This window comes from Manis javanica, chromosome 4, assembly GCF_040802235.1.
Source record: "Manis javanica isolate MJ-LG chromosome 4, MJ_LKY, whole genome shotgun sequence".
NCBI classification, from domain to species: Eukaryota; Metazoa; Chordata; class Mammalia; order Pholidota; family Manidae; genus Manis; species Manis javanica.
In genome coordinates this window covers 17,812,190-17,833,628 of record NC_133159.1, presented here as the reverse complement: position 1 = coordinate 17,833,628, position 21,439 = coordinate 17,812,190, and the positions used below count along the sequence as shown (strand labels likewise).

General features: G+C 44.2%; 1 protein-coding gene and 1 long non-coding RNA gene across 2 annotated transcripts in view; one reads left to right on the top strand and one right to left on the bottom strand.

The window, feature by feature from the left end:
• The window catches only part of MYOM3 (myomesin 3), a 55,612-nt gene extending 49,137 nt beyond the window's left edge, over positions 1-6,475 (top strand). The window contains exons 31-37 of the mRNA XM_073233406.1: positions 83-121; positions 341-449; positions 1,683-1,846; positions 2,065-2,101; positions 2,294-2,316; positions 4,068-4,123; positions 5,018-6,475. Coding sequence (XP_073089507.1) covers positions 83-121; positions 341-449; positions 1,683-1,846; positions 2,065-2,101; positions 2,294-2,316; positions 4,068-4,123; positions 5,018-5,281 — 692 coding nt within the window. The 3' untranslated portion in view covers positions 5,282-6,475. The remainder of the gene's footprint in view (positions 1-82; positions 122-340; positions 450-1,682; positions 1,847-2,064; positions 2,102-2,293; positions 2,317-4,067; positions 4,124-5,017) is intronic.
• Positions 1-21,439, bottom strand: part of LOC140848848 (uncharacterized) — a 49,019-nt gene that overhangs the window by 3,484 nt on the left and 24,096 nt on the right. Inside the window, exon 2 of the long non-coding RNA XR_012130064.1 lies at positions 4,321-4,447. This is a non-coding gene — a long non-coding RNA (uncharacterized lncRNA). The remainder of the gene's footprint in view (positions 1-4,320; positions 4,448-21,439) is intronic.

Here is a 21,439-nt window from a genome sequence, read left to right as displayed (position 1 = left end):
TCTCTCCCAAGGATGTCCCCACTCCTGGTGCATCCCTAGGGGGGCCCTACATCAGCTGACCATTCTTTCTGTCTCCTTCCAGTCCTGGATGCCATCTTCACTGAACTGGGCAGGATTGGTGGTAAGCAAGCCCCCCTCTTTGCTCAGCCCTGCCTTGAGGCCAGATAGTCTCCAGGGGCCTCCAACAGCCTTAGCTACCAGGGGTGGGTCGGGTTTCCAACCTCAAAGACTGGGGGAGAAGTTTCTGCCCCTCAGCACTGCATTCCCCCCACCACACCCCCAGATATGGCCCCAAAATGTGCTCCCCAAAGAGCCTTAACCTTCTGCTCTGCCTCCCCAGCTCTCTCTGCAACCCCCCTGAAAATCCAGGGAACTGAGGAGGGGATCCGGCTCTTCAGCAAGGTCAAGTACTGTAACATGCAGTACATGAAAACCACCTGGTCCCACAGGTATGCTGGCCTCGCCTGGAGCCCTGGCCAGGCGGGAGGGGGCCCAGTCCCAAGGGACTGGCAGAGACAGGGTCTCCCACCAGCTGTGCCATCCACAGAGGGAGCTGGGGATAGGGAACAGCAGTTAGGGGTGCAGGAGGGAGGTTCTCCAGGGAGGTGGGAACCCTGGCGGTAGGACCATTTTTCAAGAATACCTATGATCACAGAAGGATCATTGTCGTAGAGCATCATCTGGGAACTGGGGAGGGCAGGATGCAGGAATGGGAATAACCAGAAGATGAGTTGGGTTGGTGGTGCCCTTGTGGGTCTGTGCAGCCACAGCAAACTCGGGCAGCCAGGCTGCGAGGAGAGGTGGAGGTAGAGGGCCCTGTGGGGCTCGTTACTGAGTGAGGGCCAGCGCTGGAAGGCAGGGGAAATAGGGCCTCCACAGACACCCAGCCAAGAGCTCAGTGGCCCAGGTAGTTTGAGTGCAGAATTTTCCCAGTGCTTCTTATCATTTGAACACCTCAGCCTTGTGGGGCAGACATCACTGCATCCATTTTGTGGAGAAGTCTGTACTGATTCGGTTAAGTTGTCAAATGAGTGAGAGCTGGGCCAAGGGTTCTTTCCCCAAGCAGAGCATCTAGGCCCAGAGGAGTCATTTCTATAACACTACACTGGGGACAGGGGCAGGATGCCTCCAGGAATGAAATTTAAGTAGAAGGGAAGGAGTTTATATGGTTTCTAAGGTCCAGCAGAGGGGGGTTGTAGGGAGGAGCCCTGGGAGGGTGTAAGTTGAGGAGAATAAGGTGGAGAGGGAGTGACTCCTGAGGTTGGGGGAGGTGGTGGTCCCTGACCGCGGAGCACGGGTTCCTCAAAGTCCCAGCCAAAGGACCTGTCAGAAACACTCAGCACTGGCATGCACTTGATGTACCACAAGAGTTGATGAATGAATTATGGGTGGATGGATGGATGGATGGATGGATGGATGGATGGATGGATGGAAGGATGGATGGATGAATGAATGGATGGATGGATGGATGGATGGATGGATGAGTGGATGGATCTTTGTGACATGTTGCATGGACAGTCATGACCTTCAGCCCACAGATCTGGAAGCAAGAGCCCAGGAGAGGAGTCGGGCGGGGGCGGGGGCAGTGTGCAGAGGTGCCTGTACACCTGCAGACAGACAGCCTGTGCCAGGCAGCACTGATGGGCTGAGCCCTGTTAACCACTTCCTGGCCCTCACGTCAGAGAGAAGCGCCTGGAGAGTGGTGACCGGCTGAGGGCTGGCACCACCCTGGATGAGATCTGGCTCCACATCCTGGACCCCAAAGACTCAGACAAGGGCAAATACACCCTAGAGATAGCTGCTGGGCAGGAAACCCGACAGCTCTCAGCTGACCTCTCGGGACAAGGTAAGCTGTTCACCTGTCAGCCCACAGAGAAACCTTAGAAAATCCCATGGCCTTTTATGGGGACTTCTGGCTCCCCACCCAATCCTGGCAGTGCCCCGAGAGAAGGCTGGAATGGGAGGGCGGAGTGAAGGAACAGCCAGCCCCAAGCCCTGTGCCTGCGGGCCAGGGGTGCAGAGACCCTGACGCTCCCCTCCTCCTCCCCTTTTGCCTTCTTGCAGCTTTTGACGACGCCATGGCTGAGCACCAGAGACTGAAGTGAGTGCCATCTGTGTTCTCGTGTGACTCATAGACCCCTCGGGGTATAGCATGAGCTGTGCGTAGGACCCCTTCCTTCCAAGGAGACCCGGCCGGCTCCATCCTTCCCTGCCACCCTCTCACCCCCGACCCACGCAAGACTGTCCTTTAACAAATGGAGCCCTGAGCCATTTTTTCTTTCCTGTTTTTCAGAGCCTTGGCCGTCATTGAGAAGAGTAAGTCCACCCATATTTCTGTTGTTTTCTTTTCTGAGCTGGGACCAGTTTCCGGGCAGCTCATGCCTCCTGGGAGGCTGCTGAAGTTCCCGTCCCCGAGCGGTCTGTGTGGCTCTGGGCTGTCACAGAGTTGCTGGACGGTGCGGATGTACAAGGAGTTGAGGATACCTGAGCCTGTGGGTGGGGAGCACCCAGAATGGGCCTGGTGCAGAGCAGGCCTGCAGACCAAGTCAGGTGCTACACCAGGTGGGACCCAGCAGGCAGGGATAGACAGGAACGAGGCCAGGCTGGCCTTTCCGAGTGAGGTGTGGGGAGGAGACGACTTCAAAGCTGAAGCTGGTTCTGGTTCTCAGGGCACTGGGGCCTCGTCTAGTCCAGGGCACAGCCCCACACCCTGAGAGATGTGGCTCAGCCTCAGAGCAGCCCAGGTGCCACATCCATGCACTTGAGCTTCATCAGGTGTCCCCCAGCCAATTCCAAACCACCCAGTTCTAGGAGCCCGGCCTCCTGGGCTCACCGACCCAGCAGATCAGAAGCAGGAATTCCCATGAGAGACTTCGGGCAGCAGAGCAAAGCAGCCCCTACAACTTGGCACCAAGGAAGGAGACCGAACAACTGTGAGAAACGGGAGAGAGCCAAAACCCCGATAGCTTGGGGCATTTGTGGGAGGGGATGGTTCACCCTCCATGATGTCAGTGCCCCTGAGTGTCCCCACTTGGCAGGAAGTGCAGGCCTCAGTGCTCCTAACTATAATCTGGAAGGGGGCAACTGGGCATCTAAACAACCATGAGAAGCCCTTGCAGGGGGTGACCCCCCAGGTGGGAGGAGCTTGGCCCGGGACCTGCCTGCTCGGCTGACTCATGGAGGCCCTCTCAAGCCCCTCACACCACCATCTAATCACTGGCCCAGAAGAATGTCCCCTGCCATCCATAATGCTCTGTCCCTGGACAGGGCACCTCTTCCAGGACCCTAGCAGAGGGAAGCTGAATTCACCAAAATATGGTTACTGGAACTTGTGAATCAGGAGTCGGGGGAGTGGATCATTTCACCCAGCTGCCAACAACCCCACAAACATTCCTGCCCACAACAGCATACATTTCTGGGGCCTCCCCCACCCATCCCCAAATCAGGACTATGCTCCCCTTATGTCCAGGACAGACATCATCCATCTACTTTGGACTCTTTGCACTTCCTGGATCCATGCTCGGGGGTCCAGGCTGCCCACCCATCTTGATCCCACAGCCTCAATTGTAGCATAAGGAATACATTGGCTTTCTGCTTAATCATTTATAACCATAATCTCTTCCTGCCCACCTACAGTGACCACCAGGTACCCTCCTTCTCCAGAGTTAGTGTCCCAAAAGCTGCATCCTGCTTTTCCTGCCCCCCAACCTGGGGTTTTTCCTTAACTGGCTCATCACACCTGTTGTGTGCATTTTGTGGGTTTAAGCCTGGGCACAATCTCATTTCCCTTCTTTCCCGGTTCTCGAGGGGAGGGGCACCTCACTGTCACCTCCAGGTACCACCAATCATAAAGATGACCTCAAGTCAAGGACAAGAACACATGACATCCCCTATCTTTTGTTTATGAAGGCAGGAAAACATGTGATACAAATGGAAAGATTTCCACCCCAAATGATGAGAACAGAAAAAGAAGCATTGCTGAAAAATAAACCTCAACTCTGTGGCACCCGCTTCTGGGAAGCAGCTGATGGGAGAACATCACTGGGGGTCTTGTCTTTCCCTTCCAGATCGTGCCAAAGTGGTGAGGGGCCTGCCAGATGTGGCCACAATCATGGAAGATAAGGTACAGACCCACTCCAGCCCATAGCCAGCACTCCCACGCTGTTAATGTTTTTATGGTGCTTTCTTGAAGGCACTATTCCATCTGTGCACATATTTTAGCTTGTTTAATGATCAAGGCAACTACATGAAATAGGGTATTATCACCAGACACATTTACAGCTGAGAAAACTAAGGGCCCAGAAAGGTTATGGGACTTACCTAAGGTCACATAGTTTAAAGGGACTGAACTGAGACTCCTACCCAGGCAGCCCAGGTCCAGACTGTGTGTTTGACCATGACACTGTAATGGTGATCTCTGTATTAGAGCTTCAATTACATGTGGAATCTAAAAAACAAAACAAATAAGCAAACAAACAGAACAGAAATAGACTCATAACCACAGAGAACAGACTGGTGGTTGACATAGGGGAGGGATGTTGGGGGATGGGAAAAATAGGTGAAGGGGATAAAGAAGCACAAACTTCCAATTAAAAGTTAGTCATGAAGGTCAAAGTTCAGCATAGGGAATATAATAAAAAGAAGAAATTTCTCCAACTCAATTTATAAATCTTTGTATTAAAGCAATAGAGTCTTACTTGCACAGTAAAATCACAATGACAAAATATATATGACAAAAAGCAATAAAGCAAAGTCCAGGCCATTCTGGGGCAGATACTTTCTAGTGTTAATGGGCTGAAGTTCTAACTACTAAATATTCCTGCACAAAAATTGAGGATGGAGGACGTGAGTTAGAATAAAATGTCTCTCCCTTTAAGGTTACGCTGTTACGGGTTACAGTAAAACACACATAATGAATTTATCACAAGAAGCAACTTGTACTGGGGAGTGAAGGTGAATGCCAAGGGTTATTACAAGGAGGTGACACTGAGCATTCCCTTCCCTTCCTTTCAAACAGACCTTGTGCCTGACCTGTGTCATCTCAGGAGATCCCTCCCCTGAAATCTCCTGGCTGAAGAATGATCAGCCTGTCACCTTCCTTGACCGCTACCACCTGGAGGTGAAGGGGACAGAGGTCACCATCACCATCGAGAAGGTCAACAGTGAGGACAGCGGGCGCTACGGTGTCTTTGTCAAGAACAAGTATGGCTCTGAGACGGGTCATGTCACCATCAGTGTGTTCAAGCACGGGGAGGAGCACAGGGTGCTGGAGAAGATGTGACGGGTGTGTTGGGGCACAACTTGAGGTCTGTCTGCATGGACCAGTAGGGTCAACCAGTGGGTCACAGCCTGGCCAAGGCCATGGGGGGTGGGGCTGGGTAGGCCCAGGACAAGGTGGTGAGAGCGGAGGGGACACACCAAAGTGGAGAGGCAATAACCTTGCTGGTCTTGAGAGGCCTCGGGAGCCGCTGAATCAGCCCTGGCTTGGAATGGGGGACCTATGTGCACGACCCAGTTGCAACTCTAACCTCTCTGTGAGCCTTGCCTTGCTCACCTATTAAATGGGAATTTCTACCCCAGGGATTGTTTATGAAAACCCTTTATAAACCATATGCCAGTGGTTCTCAGCAGGAGGTAGTTTTGTCCCCCAGGGAACATTCGGCAATGTCCCAATTTTTGGTTGTCACAACTGGGGGTAGCTACTGACATCTAGTAGGTAGAGGCCAGGGATGCTCTCTACCACACAGAATCACCTGTCCCTACATGTCAACTTGGGTGCTGAGGTTGAGGAATCCTGACATAAACTGATGTATCACAATATTCTTCCTTTAGGAGTCTATGTGTTCAATTCATTTAAGTTCCCTGAACGTTCATGTGAAGTCTACTGTATGCCAGGCTGAGGATATTAGTGAAGCATAAAGATAAATCATATGCAGCTCCCTCTCCCAAGGAGGCCTCAGCCCAGTAAGAGACAGAGCGGGGTGCACAAGGCAGATGGTAAGGATGATAAAACAGATCCAAATGAAGTGCTGCTAGTGGTCAGAGAAGGGAGACAGATGTTTGTCTCAGGAGGGGAAGGTGGGCTTTAAAACACCTTCACAGAACTGGCAGAATGGATGGGGGACCCTGAAAAATGAGTCCGATTTGGTGATGGTAACGGGCAAAGGACATTCGAGGAACAGAGCCAGGTGAGAGCAAAGGCAGGAAGGGGGATGACACTGCCTGGGCGGGTGGCATTGGGTGGCAGGCCGTAGAGTGGGGTGACCTTCAGGACCTCTGCCTGGTGTGACAGATACTGGTTGGCCTTGCTTGATGGACCTCAGTTCAGAACTGGGCAGCTCACCACCCTCCAATTTCCTTCTTTTTTAAGATTTGGAGGGAGTGGGGTTTATAAAGTCATAGATGTTTGTTGTAAAACTTTGGAAAACCCTGAAAATTATAAAGGAGAAAATAAAAATCATCTATATTCCCAGCACCGGGAGGTAACACCAGTCTCTGATTTCTGAAATGACGTCTGAACTTAAGGATGAAATTAATCACGTGTCTGTCTACCACCTACATGGGCATCAAGGCGTGCAGGGAATTTGTATCACCCAGCGGCTTGCATTCCAGGTGGCACGGTGCAGTTTGACCAGGTGGTCAGTGAAGAGGAGTGGGGGGCCAGGCGGCAAGGGGAACCTGACTGTGCCCTGGCTGGGAACGAGTATGGGGAACTGCATAACACCCCTGGGCTTGAGGCCATGCACTCACTGTGTGATTTGGGCAATTCTTGTCTTACTCTGGGCCTCAGTTTCCTATCTATAAAAGAAGGTTGAAAGATCATTTCTAAGGGCCCTTCCAGCTGAGAGAAGATTTTTATTAACTCCTAGAACTTGACTCTCCTTTGCTTTGCTTTCCTCATGACTATGTGGTAAAGAAAAAGGCCCCATCGTAGCTCCCACTCTCATACTTGGTTTCTCAGAGAGGAGATCTGGCTTCTTTTGTGTGTCAATTAAAAAGGTCGCAGTATCCATTACTTTGTCCTTAAAATCATCACTTACATATGGCTTACATATGTAAAAAATCAGCCTTACATATGGCTATATTAGTAGTTCATCTTCACACAGCAGCCTGCCCTCCTCCTCCACGTGATCCTCGCCCCAACAAGGGAATTAGGCGCAGATCACAATGATGTCAATCACATGGGCACAACACTTAAAGGGGTATGCAGCATTCTCCTATCTCAGTGCTCATCAGATCGAATCGGACAGCATCACTGGCCCCGTTTTTACAGCTATGGCAGTCGAGAACCTGAACAGTAAATGGCAGAGTCAGGACAAGAACAAGAGTCCGTGGGTCCTGGTTCAGAGGATGTTCTGATCTGCCACACTGCCCCTGAGCAATGCGGAGGGGTACATGGAGGCCCCAGAGCCCAGAGGTGAGTCGTGCCTAAGAACTCAACAAACACTTGAGCATCCCTAAAGTAATGAATGAGCAAAGCCGTGAGTAGATGGATAAATGGGTGTGGCTTCTTGGCCCCATTGTCCGTGCTGGGGATGGCTCAGCACTTACCCTTCCTGGGAAGCACTTATCCTTCCTGTTGGCCCTATGGAGCATGGTGGGAGTGCCCTCTGTCGGTGGGAGTGTGTTTGCCCTCTAAGAAGCCCCTGAGAAGCAGTGCATCATGGGCCTAGAGGTGCAGTAAGCTTGGAGATTTGGTGACAATCCAGTGTGGGAGCAGGAGCTGGTCCCTGCTGTGCTGCAGGGACATCCCTTTCTCTGTGTCCGGAACCCTTGGATCAGAGTACCCAGGGCAGCATCCGTAAGCAGCCTTTCTGAAGACTGGAATATCCCCCTCTGGTCTGCTCTCTTTTCCTGGCCCCCACCTCACGAAACCCAGGCTCAGCCACGTTCTCCATTAGGGTCCCACCCAGGAGAACTGTGGGCAGGGCAGGTCCCAAGGGCGGGGCAGCAGGGATGGAGGTCCCTGAGGCCTTTCATTGTTTTCTCAGTTCTTCCTGTTTAATCCCAATCAAACCTCGAGTACCACTCAGTAGGAGAAAGTGGGGTGAGCTAAAGGATATTGTGATATAATTTAATAAGTAAATATTTGGTCTTTGTCCCTGGTTCCTGACAGTTACTAAAAACCTTTGGAACCTCCAGAGCCATGAGTGTCTTTTATATGCTAATGAGATGACTGGTGAATGGGGATCCTTAGATGCTTCAGGGGGGGTGCTGGCCTCCAGAAAGGCCAAGTCATGATTGGATGGTCGGAACTATCAACAGCAAGCCAAGCTCCAGGGACTGGAGAGGGGCTGGAGATTGGTTTAGTCACTAATAGCCAGTGATTAACTCAACCATGCCTAAGTAATGGAACCTCCATAAAGAACCCTAAATGACAGGATTCGCTGGGCTTCCAGATTAGTGAATGCATCTGTAGGTCCTGGAAGGGTGGTGCATCCAAAGAGAGCCCAGAGGTGTTGGGAAGGAATTTGGTTCAGAAACGCAGGGAAGTCAATTTGAAAACAAAGTCAAGAAAGCAAAATAAGTTTTATTATTATACTCTGTGACAGAGTAACAGAGCGGGCCTGCCTAAAGTTAGACATGCAGGCTGTTTACTATGAAGCTTCTTTTTATGGGGTTTTTGGCAGAGCAGAGAAGTCCTTGATTGACGGGCTTTGGCCTTGGAGGCCTGATCAAATTGGTACAATGAAGACATGGGCTGTGCTCTGATTTCTTTATCTGGGGAGTATTTGTGCTCTGATACTATTCTTTATCTGGGGAATTGTTTTTCATCCACAGAATGTCTGGACATTCTAAGACACTCCCTGCTTTTGAAACTTCAACTAAGTAACTAAATAACTCTGAGTCCTCTCTGGCTTTCTGGTTTTATCTGGTTAACTCTTTGAGTCCCTTTCAGTGGGCTTTACTGCCTTTATTCTCTCCCCGCCCCGCTCATGTCTGTCTTTCTGCTGAACAGAAGCACCCTAGTCCTTGCCCTATACCTCTTCCCTTGGCTGTTTATTTGTATCCTTTATAATAGTTTGTAAATGTAAGTCTGTAAATGTCTGTAAATAGTCTGTAAATAATAAGCCAGTAAATGTAACTAACGTGTTTCCCTGAGTTTTGTGAGCTGTTCTAGCAAATCTACTCCTATCTGAGTAGGGAGTCATGGGAACCCCCAATTTATAGCCAGTTGGTAAGAAGTACTGGTGGCAACCTGGGACTCATGACTGGCATCTGAAGCAAGGGCAGTCTTGTGGGACTGAAGCCTTAAACTAACTCTGGGTAGTTAGTGTCAAGACTGAATTAAATTGTAAGACACCATTTGGCCTGGGAGAGTTGAAGAACTGGTTGTTGGTGTGGAAAACCCCCATACATTTGGTGTCAGAAGTGCTGTGAGCCCAGACAGCTCAGAGTTATTGTTGGGGGGACATTGTGTATTTTCCTCGGTTCTTGTCCCCACCGCAATGAAGAATTGAAGGGCAGAGGCACAGTAATTAAGCAGAGCAAAAGTTTTATTTAAAGTTCCTTAAAGAGAGAAAAAGTGGGACACCTTAGGGAGGAGAGGCACCCTGAAAGGTTTAAGCTTTATTTAAAGAGAGCAAGTGCACACTTGGAGAAAGGGGAGTGTGAGCTACCTCACAGAAGAGGTGCACTGAAAGGCTGAGATAAATTTTTAAGGCTATGCACTTAGAAAGTGCAAGCGACCTCGGAGAGAGCAGCCTGCTGAAAGGTTTAGGGTCTGGGGTTTTATAGGCAGTTGAGGATTTTCAGGAAAGAGACAAAGGGCCAGGTGTGGACCTGCCAAATGGTCTCAGAATGTCCATCTTTGATAAGGCATTTTCTTCTTTTTTAACTTAACACAAGAAATATACTGCCTTGATTCCTTTCCAGGATATAGCTTCTGTCTGGAAGCATATCAGTCAAGACTCTGCCCTGCCTCCAAGATGGGCTGCGCCACTGTCCATTTGATTAAAATGCAATCTTAGCTTTAAGAAAGAATTCTTCCTGAATAAGCTGGGCCTTTTAGCAGGTGCTAAAGTAAATCTTACAATGGTATTTTCTAATTGACACAGTGAAACATAGGCTATGCTAAGATACTTTTCTTTATCTGGGGAGTATTCAAACTTCTAGGCCAAGTTGCTCCTGGCCTTCTGAGCTGTCTATTTTTAACTGGTTAACTCTTTGAGTCCCTTCTAGTGTGGGCTTTACTGGCCTTATTCTCTTTCCACCCTGCTCATATCTACTTTCCTGCCTAACATTATGAACCCACCACCTCCCCATGGGGTCTTGTCCATCATCATCTGTTCTATGTTTTCTGAGCCCAGGGAAGGTGGGGGTATACCATCATGCAGGAAAGCCAGGCTCCCCAGCCTCACCTCATTCATACTCATCAGTCTGAACACCAGCCTTCCCCTTATTCTCCCCTTCCCAACCTGTTCCCAATGGCCTCCCCTCCTGCCCTTGATCTGGTCTACTGCCAGACCCCTCTGGTTCCTCCTTAGCTACAATCCCTACTTGCTTCTTATATTATTCTTTTCCTGGCTCGTCCTGGGAGACATTCCAGTTGATATCGCGTGGTCCCTGGTACCCTGCATGGGACTCAGAAAGTCAGGAATTTGTCTCTTATCTTGTGGAGCCCCTCAGCAAATACAGGATCCCAGCAGAGCCCAGGAACATTTAGGCTGTGCAGGTTAAAGGAAGGACAGCCAGCCACTGAGCTCCCCCTTTACCACCACCAGCTTCTGCTCTCCACACCTGTTCTTCCACCTTTCACATACCAGCCCTGGGTGTAATCCTTGGCCTAAAGCATTAAGAACAGTCAACTGCAAGAAGATGAGGTGGGGCCGGTCATGGGGCGGGGGCCAGAACTGTGATGGGAAATGCCTGGCCTGCATAACAATTAACCTCTAGCCACTCTCAGCCTCAGCCACCAGTCTAGTCAGATGCTTTCAAAACCTTAAAATTTCCAAATCACTTCCAGCAACTTGGGTGATGTTTTCATGACAAAAATAGTTTCAGAAGTGACACTCCCCAGATGTCTCTAGCAAGAGGAAGCCAGATATTTTATTTTCAGAATTTGAGAAAAGGATAAATGTTGAGGCCCGAGGAGTCTCAGCGAAGGAGTGCCCTGGGTTGAGAACAAAACAAATTGCACAGCCTGCAAAGAACATAGCCCTTCGTCCCCTGGGCCTCTAGCCTGACTTCTATCCATACACCCCTAGCCTCACTTTTCTATCGATGCTTCCTGTGCTAGCAGATCTAAACAAAGAGAAACCAGGGCCACACAAAACCCTTTTCATTCCAATCAGAGAAATGTTCATGATGAAATGAGTCTTTGCTTTAAAATACTCCGGTTTAAAAAAAATGTGGAAGGGACATTTTAAAAAAATCTCTTGGAGCTTTCAAATACCTATTAAAGTGTTTAATATTTTGTCCAGATCCATTTTTCAGAAAGGAAAGGAAAGGAGATAAGTGAAAATGTCAGCAAAACACTGATGATTTTTTGAGCTGGGTGTTGAGTACACAGGGGCTCTACTGTTCTCTCTACCTTTGCAAATGTTTGGAATTTTTTCATAATAAAAAATTTTAAAGACCCCATGAGAAATCCTCAGCTATCTTTTCATCTGGAGTCATCTTGTTTTCCAGCCATTAGTCAAGGACGCTAGATATAGGCAAGTGAACGTAGAGTTCCCTTGCAGATAATTTATATAGCGTGTTGTTTTTCAGTCACACTAGTTAAAATGGATGGTAACATAGATGCAGTACAAGAAATAACTATCAAGTACTGGTTGTAAAAAAAAAAAGAATTACATAACCAAGTGATTCATCTACTCTGCAATCATTCAATACAGTCTTTACTGATCTTCCTATGTGGCAGGAACATACGAAATTAAAGCTTGGTGCTATAATCTGAGATACAGCTTTGCTTTCCTTGATGTATGGCTCAAGTTGTTTAAGCTTTCCGCAGCTCTCCTGTAAAGGACGCTGCCGTGAGAAGTAGGTGAGGGGATGCTTGCCGAGTGACTAGAACAGTGCCTGATTGGGATGTGGGGGGATCCCAGTCTACTGAGGAGGATAGATGGGTCAGTCCAGCTCCCACAGAATTCAACAGTTCCTTCTACACAATCTTGACTTCCAGAGATGGGAGCCCGCAACCACAAAGGTTTTTTAAACTAGTATCTGTTGCATTTCTTTCAATTATAGAAATGATGTATGCTTGTTGTAGAATACTTGGGATAAAACAGAAGAGAACCAAGAAGAAAAGTAAATATATCCATAAACCCACCAACCAGAAATAAGCAGAGTAGACAATACTGTTTATTAACTAACATAACAGATATTCCTGCCCCTTGTCCCTTCCACTCCAGAGACTAGGAAGCTGCATATTCACTTCCCCAGGCTCCCTTTTAGGTAGAGGTAGTCACAGGACAAAATTCTGACCAAAGAGACTGTAAGGTAAAATCGAGCCGAAATAACCAGGCGAGGAGGCTACAAAGGAGCCAAAAGTTTAATAGGGCGCAATCCCGGGCAATGTTCGCCGGTCTGGTTAGTCACAGGCCAGGGAAGTCGCACCCAACACAGCAGGCAGTGAGTTTTTAAAGAAGGTAGGGGGAGGCGGAGCTTAGATTTATAGCGGCGCGAGGATTGGCTAGCCTAAGGCACCTTTTCCAGGTTGGGAGGGGGTGGTAGCTGGGGATTTTGGCACTTCATCAGGCCAGCGCTGATGTGCTCACTCCTCCCTCTGGTGCCTCCAGCCTTACAGAGAACCTGGCAGAAATCTTCTGGGGCACTTTGGTGGGCTCCTGATGTTCTTGAAAAAAGAGATAGACACTGCAGGTACCATGTGACTTTCCTTCCTCCTTGCATCAAGTCTGGACTTGATGCCTGGAGCTGGGGCAGCTGTCTTGTGACCATACAGAAAAGAGAATTGCAGAGATACCAGCCTGAACATAACCAAGCTGCTGACGCCAGGCTGTCAGGCCTGCAGAGTACTTATGAGAGAAAAATAAACTCTTCTGTGTTTAAGGCACTGGAAGTTAGGTCTTCAGTTCCTTGGAGCTGAAAGAATTCCCAAGTCACACATCACTTGTTTATTTTTTTTGTTTTTTTGGTATATTTCATGCTAGTTTTAACAGAGTTGGGCAATCTTATAATTTTATGTTCTGGGTTTTTCATATGCCATTAAATCATAAGAATTTTCTCACACTATGAAAAAGCAGCCTAAAACTACATATTTGTGTTTGTCTATCATATAATTAGTTATCATTTCCATATCACTAGAAGTCATTTCTAATTTTTCACTATTACAAATCAAGCTAGGATGAACATCCTTGTATATAAATCTCTGCCTGCCCATTTCTGAAAAATTCGTCAGGATAGATTCTAGAAGAGGAATTATTGGGCCAAAAGCACACCACCTACACGGCAAGAGTGGAAGTCAACAACCAGTCACGGTACCCTAGGCCTTCCCCCGAGAGGCACAGGTTAAAAATTAGTCTGACCAGGCACGTCGCAGGGGGGCCATCAGGTGAGAATTTGGGGATCAACAGAGGTGAGGCTCAGAACCTCACCCCCCCTACTTTGAGAGAAATCTTCTGCATCCGTGGATGTCTTGCTGCCCTTGTCTAGCCTGGATTAATACTTAGTCCATAGGCACACACCTGATCATCTGATCATCTACATTTGCCCTCTTACAGCACTAAACTATGTTTTCTACCTTTATCTTGCATCCACCTACCACTTCAGCATTTTATTAAAAATAAAAAAAATAATAATAATAAAGGGAGAAATGTGGGATCAACATATAAATCAAGTACAAAAATCAAATGAATATTCATATTTGACCTGATTGTTTATAGGTCATAATGCGTGATCAAAACCGAAAGTTTCTGGGATGAATGCCCTTGTACTGTTCACCATGTAAGAACTTATTCACTATGTAAGAATTCGTTCACCATGTAAGAACTTGTTCGTTATGCTTCAGAAGATTGGAGACTGATGAGAATTAGGCTTGAGATGGATTAATGATTGTACATTGAGCATTGACCCCCCTATACTGAATTTTATTGTTGTTAACAACCATTTGATCAATAAATATGAGAGATGCCCTCTCAAAAAAAAAAAAAAAGTAGTTAAAAAAAAAATTAGTCTGACAACCAAAACATATGTTTACTGAGTAGCTTTTTCATTTCAAGCTCTGTGCTTTGCTTTGTCAGTGTAGATGAACACAGTAGACGTGAGCCCTGCATACGTGGGAAATGCCATGTATCAGATGGCTACCCAGGGAGATGGCAGCTGGTATTTTTGGACCATGGCCAGCTGAGGAAAGTGCACCATAATTGGCATAAAAAGCAAAACCCAACTGAGGAAATTATTCGTGATCTATATGGAAAATATAAGGCTAGTATACTTAATATACAATTACAGTTCAGCCATATGATAACTGATATGCCATCACAAAAAATGTTGTTGTAAAAAAATATTTTTTTGGAAAGATGCTCAGGATAAGTTTTGAAAGCTGAAAGGGTAGATTTCAAATTTTATGGAGAGTGTGATCTTATTTTATTAAAATAAAATCATATATATTTTAGAAGATGAGAATAAAAGCATCAAAATGTTAACGGTGAATTTTCTGGGTGGTGGGATTACAATTGATGTTTATTTTCTTATGTTTATTTTTTAGTGAAGTATAGTTGATATACATATTGTATTGGTTTCAGGTGTATAGCATGGTGATTCAACAGTTATCTACATTATTAAATGCTCACCCCAATAATGTAGTTACCATCCATCAGCATACAAAGATATTACAATATTATTGACTCTATTCCCTATGTTATACTTTCATCCCTGTAGCTAACTTATAATTGGAATTTTGTGCCTTTTTACTCCCTTCACCTATTTCATCCCCTCTCCATTGCCCTCCCCATAGCAAACACTGGTCCCTTCTCTGTTTTGTTCACTTACTTTGTTTTCTAGATTCCACATATGAGTGAAATCATATGGTATTTTTCTTTCTCTGCCTGGCTTATTTCACTTAACATAATAACCTCTAGGCTTCCATCCATGTTGTTGCAAATAGCAAGATTTTGTTCATTTTTGTATATATGTACCACTTCATTTTTGTCTATTTACCTATTGATGGACACTTTGGTTGCCTCTGTATCTTGGCTATTGCAAATAATGTGGCAATAAACATAGGGGTGCACAGATCTTTTTGAATTGGTGATTTTTGTTTTCTTTGGGTATTTTACCAGAAGTGAGATTACAGGGTCATGTATTTCTATTTTTAGATTTTGAGAAACCTCCATACTGTTTTCCATAATGGCTGCACCAACTGACATTCCCTCCAACAGTGTCAGAGGGTTTCCTTTTCTCCACATCCTCGCCAATACTTGTTATTTCTTGTCTTATTAATATTAGCCATTCTGACTGGTATGAGGTGATAGCTTTTCTCTGATGATTAGTGATACTGAGCATGTCTTCATGTGTCTGTTGGCCATCTGTATGTCTTCTTTGAAAAAAGGTCTATTCAGGTCCTCTGCCTATTTATTTTAATTGAGTTATGTGCAGGGTGGGGGGGATTAGTGTTGAGTTGTGCGTTATTTATGTATTTTGGATATTAGCCCCTTATCAGATTTATCATTTGCAAATATATTCCTCCATAGAGGAGGTTGCTTTGTTGTTTTATTAATGGTTTCCTTTGCTGTACAGAAGCTTTTCAGTTTGATATACTGCCACTATTTTTGCTTTTGTTTTCCTTGCCTGGGGAGATGTATCCGGACAAAAATTAAAATTGCTGAAGTTCAAAAATTTACTACCTGCTTTTTTTCTAGTTCTATCATTTCAGGTCTTACATTTAGATCATTAATCCATTTTGAGTTTATTTTTGTATATGGTATAAAACAGTGATCCAGTTTCATTCTCTTGCCTATAGCATCCAGTTTTCCCAACACAATTTATTAAAGAGACTGTCTTTTCTCCTTTGCATAGTCTTGTCTCCTTTGTAATATATTAATTGAGCATAAAAGCATGAGTTTATTTCTGGGCTGTTTTGTTCTATCAATCTATGTATCTTTTTTTTTGTGCCAGTACCATACTGTTGTGATCACTGAGCTTTGTAGTATACCTTGAAATCAGGGGGCTTTGTTCTTCTTTCTCAAGATTGCTTTGTCCATTCAGGGCCTTTTGTGGTTCCATACACATTTCAGGATTATTTGTCCTAATTCAGTGAAAAAATGCCACTGGTATTTTGATAGAGATTAAATTAAATCTGAAGATTGCTTTGGGCATTATGGCCATTTGACAGTATTGATTCTTCCTATCCATGAGCATGGAATATCTTTCCGTTTGTGTCTTCTTCTGTTTCTTTCATCAGTGTCTTATAGTTTTCAGTGTACAAGTCTCAGCTATTTGGTTAGATTTACTCTTTTTGATGCAATTGTAGATGGGATTGTTTTCTTGATTTCTTTTTCTGCTAGTTTGTTATTAGTATATGGAAATGCAACAGATTTCTGTATATTGATTTTATATCCTGCAAATTTACTGAATTCATTTATTAGTTCTAATAGTTTTTTGGTTGAGTCTTTAGGATTTTCTGTATATGATATCATGTCATCTGCAAATAGTAACACTTTTACTTCTTCCTTACTAATTTGGATGCCTTTTATTTCTTGTGTGATTGCTGTGGCTAGGGCTTCCAGTACTATGCTGAATAAAAGTGGTGAGAGTGGCATCCTTGTCTTGTTACTGATCTTAGAGGGAAAGCTTTCAGCTTTTCACTCTTGAATATGATGTTGACTGTGGGTTATGGCATTTATTATGCTGAGGGATGTTCCTTCTATACCCACTTTGTTGAGAGTTTTTATCATGAAACTTTTGTCAAATGCTTTTTCAGCATCTATTAGATGATCATATGGTTTTTATTCTTCCTTTTGTTAATTTGGTGTATCACATTAATTGATTTGTGGATATTGAGCCATTCTTGCATCCCTGGAATAAATCCAGCTTGGTTGTGATGATGATCCTTTTGATATATTTCTTAATTCAGCTTGCTAATATTTTGTGGAGAATTTTCGCATCTATGTTCATTTAGGATATTGGTCTGTAATTTTCTTCTTTTTTTTTGTAGCATCTTTGTCTGGCTTTGGCATTAAGGTAATGCTGGCCTTGTAAAATGAGTTTGGAAGTATTCCTTCCTCTTCTGTTTTTTGGAATACTTTTAAGAAGAATAGATATTAGCTCTTCTTTAAATGTTTGGTAGAATTCACCAGTGAAGTCATCTGGTTCTGGACTTTTGTTTGTTGGGAGTTTTTGATTACCAGTTCAATTTTGTTACTAGTAATTGGTCTGTTCGGATTTCTATTTCTTTCTGGGTCAGTCTTGGGAGAGTGTATGTATCTAGGAATTTATCCATTTTTTATAAGCTGTCCAATTCATTGACATATAATTTTTCATAGAATTCTCTTATGACCCTGAGCATTTCTATGGTGTCAGTTTTAACTTCTTTTTCATTTCTGATTTGTTTATTTGAGTCCTCTCTATTTTTTTCTTGATAAGCCTGGCTAAAGGTTTGCCTATTTTGTTAATCTTTTCAAAGAACCAGCTCTCAGTTTCATTGATTTTTTAAAATTGTTTTCTTAGTCTCTATTTCATTTATTTCTGCTCTGGCCTTTATTATGTGCCTCCTTCTACTAACTGGGCTTTATTTTTCTTTTCTTGTTCCTTTAGTTGTAGGGTTACATTGCTTATTTGAGATTATTCTTGTTTCTTGAGGTAGGCCTGGGTCACTAGGACCTTCACTCTTATAACTGCTTTTGCTGCATTCCACAGATTTTGAACTGTTTTGTTTCTGTTTTCATTTGTCCCCATGTATCTTTTTATTTCTCCTTTGATTTGTTCTTGATACACTGATTATTTAGTAGCATGTTGTTTAGCCTCCTGTGTGTGTGTGTGTGTGTGTGTGTGTGTGTGTGTGTGTTTTAATTTTTTTTTTCCTGTAACTGATTTCTAGCATTATACCATTGTGGTCAGAAAAGATGCTTGATTCAAGTTCAGTCTTCTTAAATTTATTGAGAATTGTTTTGTGACCAATGTGTGACCTCTCTTGGAGAACATTCCCTGTACACTTAAGAAGAATGTGTATTCTGCTACACATTGAGAAGAATGATTTTGAGTGGAATATACACACACACATATATATATACATATATCTGTTAAGTCCATCTGGTCTAATGTGTCATTCAATACCACTGTTTCCTTATTGATTTTCTGTTGGATGACCTATCCATTGATGTAAGTGGGGTGTTAAAGTCCCCCATTTTTATTGTATTACTATCAATTTGTCCCTTTAAGTCTGTTAGTATTTATCTTATATATTTAGATGCTACTATGTTGGGTGCATAGATATTTACAATTGTTATATCCTCTTGTTGGACTGATGCCTTTATCACCATGTAATGCCGATCTTTTTCTCTTACTACTTTCTTTGTTTTAAAGTCTATTTTGCCTTATATAAAATTGCTACTCCTGTTTTATTTTTCACTTCTATTTGCATGGATTATCTTTTTCCATTCCTTCACTTTCAGTCTATATGTCTTTAGGTCTGAAGTGAGTCTCTTGCAGCAACATGTAGATGGATTTTGTTTCTTTATCCACTCAGCCACTCTATCTCTTTTGATTGGAGCATACAGTTAATTTACATTTAAAGTAATTATTGATTGGTATGTATACTATAGCTGTCTCGTCCTGCAGGACTATCAACAGGGGTCGACAACCTGGAGGAGAGAATTGAAAAAAAAAAAAAGAGAGGCAAGGGACACAAAGAACAACCAGCAAGACAGGATGTCTGATCAAGCTGGCAGTTTATTGTTTGCAGGCTCAATTTATACAGGTTAGCAAGTAAGGGGTGGGTCAGGAGATAATTGGACCTTAGGTGGCACCGGCGGGGAGGTGTAGAGGGGTGATTGGGTCTTGGTTGGCGCCGGCGGGAACGGAGGACCCGGAAGAGAAGCGGGGAGTTCGCCATTTTGGGGGTGGGGGCCCTTGGGAGGGAGGTTTTAAGGGAGGGGCTTTCCCCTGGGGCAGAGGGTGTTTCTTGATTAACAAAGGACAGAAAAAGCACATGTTGCGAGGTAGCCTAACCACTAGCTCTAACCTAGGAGTTCACTAAATGCGTTTCTTGGTAATAGGGGAAAACTTGTTTCTAACGCGTGGATGGATTCATTGTTGCTGACTTTACAGGAAAGACTTTACTCAAACGTTGCTGTTGTCTTAAGGCTTTTGTGACCGAGTCTGCCTAAAGGCCCACAGGTTTGCTCCCAACAATAGCCATTCTGTTATTTTTTTTTCTGGTTGTTTTTGTAGTTCTCTGTTCCTTTTTTCTTCTCTTACTCTCTTCCCTTGTGATTTGATTACTTTCTTTCATGTTAGGCTTGTATTCCTTCTCTTTATCTTTCATGTCTATTATAGGCTTTTGGTTTGTGGTTACCATAAGGTTCATTCTTATATAGCATCCCATATATATATAAACAGTGTATATTAGGTTGATGGTTGCTTACGTCTGAATACATTCTAACAGCACTACATTTTAAATATTCCCCCATCCACATTTTATGTATATAATGTCATAATTTGCATCTTTTGATTTTGTGTATTCCTTGACTAATTTTTGTGTATGACTGGTTTTATTACTTTTGCCATTTGCATTTCATACTTGCTTTGTAAGTGATTGGTCTGCTATCTTTGCTGTAGGTTTTCACTCATGAAAAAAAACTTTTTCCACTTAAGAAGTCCCTTTTACAGATCTTGTAAGGCCAATTTGGTAGTGATGAATTCTTTTAACATTTATCTGGAAAACTTTTTATCTCCCCTTCAATTCTGAATGATAACATTTCTAGATAGAGTATTCTTGGGGTAGATTTTTCCCTTTCAGCACTTTGAAGTATTTCATGCCACTTCCTTCTTGTTCTGCTAAAAAAAATCTCCTGATATAAAATACTCATCTTCTCCTGAACATAGGAGAGAAATAACAAATCACCATGAAGAGATGGAGGCCTAAGTAACATTCCAGGTAAGAGCTTTGTTAGCAAAAAGGAGCCTTCTTCACACTTGCCCAGACCTCAGGAAGGAGGAACCCCATGGCTGGCAGAGTTCCCCTGCCCCGCAGCTGGCGAGCCCTCCCGCCAGCCAGATGCTGGTGTCTTCCGTGATTCAGTCCAGCCTTCCGCTGATAACCCAGCACGAAGCAGGGCCGATCCACTTCATCAAGCTTTCAGGTGAATCGCAGATAAAAGGTGGCTCCTTAAGTATCAGGGATTAAGCTTTCAGGAAGTAAGTATTTTTTATAAATAATATTTAATTTCATTAAATATGGCAATTAAAGCTTTACCCTGTACAAAAAAAAAAATCTCCTGATAGCCTTGTGGGGTTTCTCTGGTAGGTAATTTTCTGCCTTTCTCTTGCTGTTTTTAAGATTGTATCTTTATCTTTAATCTTTGCCAGTTTAATTACATGTCTTGATATGAACTGCTTTGAGTTTTCTGGGGGACTCTTTTTGGGGACCCTCTGCACTTCTAGGACCTGGATGTCCATTTCCTTCCCCAGATTGGGGGAGTTTTCAGCTATTGTTTTTTTTCAGATAAGCTTTCTTCCCCTTTCTCTCTTCTCCTTCTGGGATCCCTATTATGAGAATGTTGTTTTGTTCAAATTTGTCACAGAGATCACTTAGCATCTTCTCAGTTTTAGTTCTTTCTTTCTGTTTCTCAGTTTCCACTACCCTGTCTTCCAGATCAATGATCCATTCTTCTACATCCTCTAATCTGCTATTTATTCCCTCTATTGTATTTTTCATTTCAGTTACTTCAGTTTTCTTCTGCTCTGACTGGTCCTTTTTTAATTTTCTATCTCTTTGTTGAAATCTTCCCTGAGTTCATCTATTCTTTTCCCCAGTCCAGTGAACATCTTTATGACCATTTGAATTCTTTTTTTTTAGTTAAGATGTCATTGATATGCAATTTATGAAGGTTTCACATGAGCAACATTGTGGTTTCAACATTCACCCATATTATCAAGTCCCCCCACACACCCCATTGCAATCACTGTCCATCAGTGTAGTAAGATGTTATAGAGTCATTACTTGTCTTCTCCGTGCTGTGCTGCCTTCCCCGTGATCTGCCTATATTGTGTGTGCTAAATATCATGTCCCTTAATCCCCATCTCCCTCTCTCTCCACCCACCCTCCCCAACCCCTTCCCTTTGGTAACCACTAGTTCCTTCTTGGAGTCTGTGAGTCTGCTGCTGTTTTGTTCCTTCAGTTTTGCTTTGTTCTTATACTCCACAGTTGAGTGAAATCATTTGGTACTTGTCTTTCTCTGCTTGGCTTATTTCACTGAGCATAATACCCTCTAGCTCCATCCATGTTGTTGCAAATGGTAGGATTTGTTTTCTTCTTATG